The sequence below is a fragment of the Eurypyga helias genome, unplaced genomic scaffold (assembly GCF_000690775.1).
Source record: "Eurypyga helias isolate BGI_N326 unplaced genomic scaffold, ASM69077v1 scaffold26266, whole genome shotgun sequence".
Taxonomy (NCBI): Eukaryota; Metazoa; Chordata; class Aves; order Eurypygiformes; family Eurypygidae; genus Eurypyga; species Eurypyga helias.
This window is the reverse complement of record NW_010258925.1, coordinates 34,974-40,603: the sequence shown is the minus strand read 5'-3', so window position 1 is coordinate 40,603 and position 5,630 is coordinate 34,974. Positions and strand designations below refer to the sequence as shown.

The following is a 5,630-nucleotide window of genomic DNA, read 5'->3' as shown; positions in this document are numbered from 1 at the left end:
GCTGAACTCAACATGGCCTGCCTCAGTTATTAAGCAAAAAGAATTTCCTCTCCAGTTAAATACTGTAGGATTTGCATAAACTATATTAAGAGAGATTTCTATATTAAGCAGACCTGCCCTCGAACCATCCGAGGCAAATGAACTTTTAGCAGGGAGCTTTTGGAGGCAGAAACAGATCTCTAGGAGTTACGTGCTGGGTTTTAACAGAGCCGTTCTACAGCACCGTGTTTCCCACGTTGTGCTACTAAAACTACTGCTGAAGCAGTAATAAGGTAAACTGCTCCCTACCCGATTCGAACTGTAGTGTTGAAAAATCACAGAAATGGACAAGAAACAAAAGCCTGTTTCTTACAGTAATTTTCAGAGTGCTTGCCGAAATGGAACTTTCTCAAAGATCAGCATTAACAGCGTTTTTCTGCCTTTAGAACAAAAATCATAACCGAGCCTTTGGCATTCTGTATCCATCCCCAGTCTGCTCAGCTTTCCATTCTCAACCCGTAGCATTTGCAATAAAAAGCAAAGCACAGGACGGGAGGTCTTTTTGCTTAGATTTAATTCTAGAAAACCCCTTCCTTTGACTCTCTCTCTAACCTGTGGTGTGTTTGCAGGTGTGTGTGTGTTTGTGTCTGTGTGTATTTGTGGCAGGAGAACACAGGATCTAGCCATCGGAGTGCAATAGATACGGGAGGGGAGCAGCGCCCGGTGCAGATTAAGGGAGTTCTCGTTACTGAAACGATAACTTCCATCTGACACAATAAGAGTGTCACTCTTTCTCACCTTGCGGAGAGAGCTGCCTGTTTCTGATCGTGACATAAAATACTTGCCTGAAGTCTGGGCGTTCTCGGAACACTGAGCTCCTTGCTGCATGTGCTGTAGATGTCACTGCTGTCTGATTGTGCTTGAATTAACACACTGTTTTGACTTCTGAAAATGCCTAAAGGACAATGCAAAAAGCTTTTGTGAATTTGTTTTTAAAGAAAGAAATCCGGTTTCTTCGTGTTTCCATTTAGAAGGCAGAGAGTGTGTGAACTGTGGAGCAACTGCCACCCCTCTCTGGAGAAGAGACGGCACCGGGCATTACCTGTGTAACGCCTGCGGGCTCTACCACAAAATGAATGGTCAAAACCGACCTCTCATTAAACCTAAACGAAGGCTGGTAGGTGTCTCTGTTTCTCCTGGGTTTGGGGATAAATTAGGCAAAAGGACCACACGCAGGCACAGAGTCAAACGTGCCTCAGCCCCTGCGCGGAGCCGAGCTGTACTGTACACGGGGGTCAGTCACGTCGAGGTCACTACCGTGCCTCGGGGCAGATCTCGCCCCCTCCGCCCCAGCCCCCCTCCCCGGCACAGACCCCTGCGTCGCCACAGCCCGCCGAGCGCCTCTGTCCCGAGCCCCCCTGCCGCTCGCAATACATGCGGGATATCGTGTATCCGTCTCCCCGTTTATCCTCGGATGACAGCTTTTAATTTAATTCCTCATTTATTTGGCCTCTCGGGACGGTTGGGGCGCATACTGGGAGTGAAAGGGTTATGAGCGCAAATATCCTCCACCGTGTACTAAAAAAAAAGTTCCAGCTCCAAAAGCAAAACAAATCAGATGAGTCAAAGCTACTGCTCCCTACTTAATAATTATTTGTATAAAAGCCATGAAGTAATTTTCACTCTTATATTCTCTGGCAATATTAATATTGGGTCCCTCCCCAGACAATCCCCTACTGTTTTTTAAAAAAAATCCTATTATTTTTCCATGGAGTCACCTATACTTTGTATTTTCATGTGAGTGATTTAAAAAAAATGTCCTTTCTGAGCTCCTGGTAGTAGTTTCCTATCCGGATATCTGTACGTTAAAGATAAGGAAACTTTGTGTATCTGTTTCCTGACTCTAAAAGCTTTAGAGAGTTTCTATAGGCAAGCCTTGCCAGTCAGGCTTGCTGTTTTGAAATTTCTAATACACTCTACTCCACAAATAATGCGTAAAATGCTAAGAATAATAAATATATTTTTTGGTAGCTTTGTGATTTATGGTGCCTAAGTCTCTCAGCTATTCGCGGGCACGTTTCAATGAGGTTTGGAGACCAGAAAATTGGCATTACTGCTCTAACACTGGGATGGGATACAGAAGATTTCTGTCGCGAGTCAGAATTTCAGCTATGCAAGCTTCCTAATGACTTGCCTTCTAAAGTGACTGACATATAGAAAAATGTTAAGACAACAGTGTAACATTATCGTCGCTCAGGCTCAAGTGCTTTCCAGGCTGAATGGGACAGGACGCGGAGTTAAGCAGCATAGCTGACTATCAGTAAGCCATCTCAAATATGCAAACATGGGTCTCCACCTTCCAGTGTGTTGGGAGACTTGTTATACTTAGCTCACTGTGAGGGGTTTGGAGGGCACTAGAGAGGTTTTCTTTTACTTTAGTTGTTTTAATGTTTGGTTTTAATTGATTTACAACTTTGTTTATTGCCCCTTTTTCCACTGTAGTTTGCTTGTTGGCGGGGGAGAGGAGATGGCCATCTTTGGGAATTTGTTCATCTGACATGCAACAGCAAAGCAATCGTATTAATAATGTCAGTGTTTGGAGGTCTGGCATTAATTGTGTTTGGGTTGCATGAGTGTACTTGCAGTAGGGGGTACCCCCTCTTTCTGCCTTTGGCCTGTTCTCACGGGCGAGCGAGGGACTGAAATAAATGAGTCTCTGAGGGCCTGATTCTTGCCTTAAGCTGCCGAGCCGTCCATCAGCTTTGGGAAAGTTAGAGAGCCATGGCGTAAATCAGGAGCAAGTGAGAACAGAACCCGTTGCTCCTCTTTTTGCGAGGCGGGTCAGTCTGCTCCGAGCGGCGCCAGCTCCCCAGCACAGCCGGCAGACAGGGCAGTGCACAAAGTTCTCGTCCGGGAAACCCACCGCTCTGGGACTCTACTCGCGGAGATGGCCTGCACGTTAACGTGAGCTTCGCTGCTGCTTCACCCCATGGCTCTCGGTGGCTAGTTGCAAAAACTATTGGGGAGCAGGGCCCCGGGGAAATTACCATCGCTGATACGCATTAGAAAGTAAACTGTTATTTTAAAAGAAAATACTGAGTCCTCAGGATTAATCCAATTGCACAAAATGGGCTGTATTTTGACCACTTCCAGAGACAGGGCTGAAACTTTCTAATGCAGGATTATTTCCCAAAATATGGGGTGCGGTTAGTCTGTCCGTAACACTTTATATCATACCAGGCTTGCACAAAGAATGTATTATTGTAGGGTCTGCTAGATCAGGGCCCATCCAGAAATTATTGGCTGCCTGCTGTTCTACCTTTCCTGTTCTTGTTTTGGGAGGTGGGTGAATGTTTAGGTATTTTTTTTTTCCCCCACCTTGGTTTCAGCAGAACAGTAGTTTTAGAAAAGGTGTGGGTTTTTTTCTCCCCTCTTTTTTTTTTTTTTAAAAAAAAACCAGACTTTTTAAAAAAAAAAAAAAAGACTGTTTGAGGGCTTCTCAGCTAAGGACCTAAGTAGGGAGAGGCAGACTGGTCAGCAGAACCATTGCTGAATGACACAAAATTTGGTTGGCTAAATATTTAAAGAAAGTTGGAGCCAGTTTTGTTTCTTCCCTTTCGCTTGTAAATGGAAACTGATTTTTCAGCGATTTCTCCGATAAATACTGCACCCAGATAAGTAATGCGGTTGTTTTCCTTTTGTGTTCATCTCTAAAGGGCCAGAGTAGGGGTAAAACCCACGTTCTTTAAGATCATTCCCTCTTTTCAAACCCTGTCCCAATATTGGCACAAAGTAAATTGGTCATTAAAAGAAAAAAATAACCATGAAGCATTCTAGAATCCTGCAAAGGGAAAACCTGAACAAATCAGATGTTTCCCCCTCTAAAATTTTTGTTTGTGGAGTTAGAGGTGCATTATTTCTCTCCTTACATCCCCTGCCCACATGGCCGCACAGGAGAATACTTGAATTTAAACAAAAACTTAACGGCCACAAAATGTAAAACCGAGAGGAGCTTTCCTGCAGCCCTGATGCTCTGTAAAATCTTAGTAACTAGTTCTGCCCAACCTAAATGCTGACTCCAACTTGACCTTTCTCATGATCTCCCTCCTCCTGCCTATACGTTTTTAATTTTCCTTTTCTTTTGGTTAGTCAGCGGCTAGGAGAGCAGGGACTTGTTGTGCCAACTGTCAGACAACCACCACGACCTTATGGCGACGTAACGCAAACGGGGACCCAGTTTGTAATGCCTGCGGACTCTACTATAAATTGCACAATGTGAGTATTTACTCATCTCATGTGTCGCTGCTTGCCTAGCTGGGATTGATGTCTTAACTGCATGGTGTACACTAGGCTTTTATTGGTTTTCAGGGTTTGGGTTGTTGTTTTATTCCTTCCCCAGTCTCTAAGGTTCCCCTGGGATGTGACAGCCGTTCTTTGTCAGCATAGTGATGCTAAGTTCAGTGACATTACAATGTATTAGCTTGGCTTCTAACGCTTGGGCAAACCAGGCAAAATAGAGCTATCACACTTGGTTTTAACTAAGTGTTTTGTGTGCTGTTTCCATCCAGAAACAGACCATTTGGAATGGGCTGTGCAAAAACTAATCCCGGTGGGCATCTTAATTTTCATGTTGTTTAAAAATAAATATATCCAAGGTTGTTCTTTTTTTTTTTTTTTTTACAAAAAGAAATTAATCCCAAACAGGGGTGACTTGACATGTTGGAACGTTATTTAAACCGTAAGTAACAGAGGTTACTGGGACAAGATTGCTCATGTCTTAGGACTGAATTTGGGTCAATGTGTGCCTCCTAGTTTGATCCTTTCTATTAGGAAATGAATGAGGACTGGGGGTAAGCCTACGGGAAAGAGAGTCATCAGCTGCCAAATTCAGTTCAATTTGTTTTTTATGTCCAGGGTTTTTGTGTGTGTGTGGTTTTATTAAACAAATCAATATAAACAAGTTCTGCAGAGAGAAACACCATTTTTTTTGGCCAGGAAAAGGTCTCCATCCAGGAAAAACACATGGGGGGCTGTCCAAATATTTTCATTTTTGCACAATAAAGTCTTTTTTTTTTCTGCATGAGCCTGATTTTCTCATTTCTTGCAGGTGAACAGGCCTCTGACCATGAAAAAGGAAGGAATCCAGACCAGGAATAGGAAAATGTCCAACAAATCAAAGAAAAGCAAGAAAGGCTCAGAGTGTTTTGAGGAACTGTCCAAGTGCATGCAGGAGAAATCGTCTCCCTTCAGCGCTGCTGCCCTTGCTAGTCACATGGCGCCCATGGGGCATTTGCCACCTTTCAGCCACTCTGGACACATCCTACCAACACCTACCCCCATCCACCCATCTTCCAGCATCTCATTTGGACATCCGCATCCATCCAGCATGGTTACGGCCATGGGATAAAACCTGAAGACCAAGACACCCATACAGAGATTAAGAACATGGGGCTTTGCCTAAGACGACACCAAGTAAGAAAATGTTCTGCCAAGAGGAGAATGTAGGGATGGCAAAAGGGGATCTTTACTCCCCTTTATGTGGTTTAACCCTTAATGCTGGACTAAAACCTTGCAAATGATGGGTCTTCTGCAGAAACGTGTAGTGGTGCCTGTAATGCACTTTGCCCCCTCAGGTATAAGGAAAAAGAACT

General features: G+C 44.0%; 1 protein-coding gene across 1 annotated transcript; it reads left to right on the top strand.

Annotated features, from left to right (window-relative positions):
- Nucleotides 1-1,010: 1,010 nt before the first annotated feature.
- On the top strand, nucleotides 1,011-5,630 carry LOC104511786 (GATA-binding factor 2; the record flags this gene model as incomplete). The annotated part of the gene is made up of 3 exons (XM_010154533.1): nucleotides 1,011-1,156; nucleotides 4,129-4,254; nucleotides 5,087-5,630. Coding segments are annotated over 3 exons (572 nt in total), but the record flags the coding sequence as incomplete, so codon positions are not given.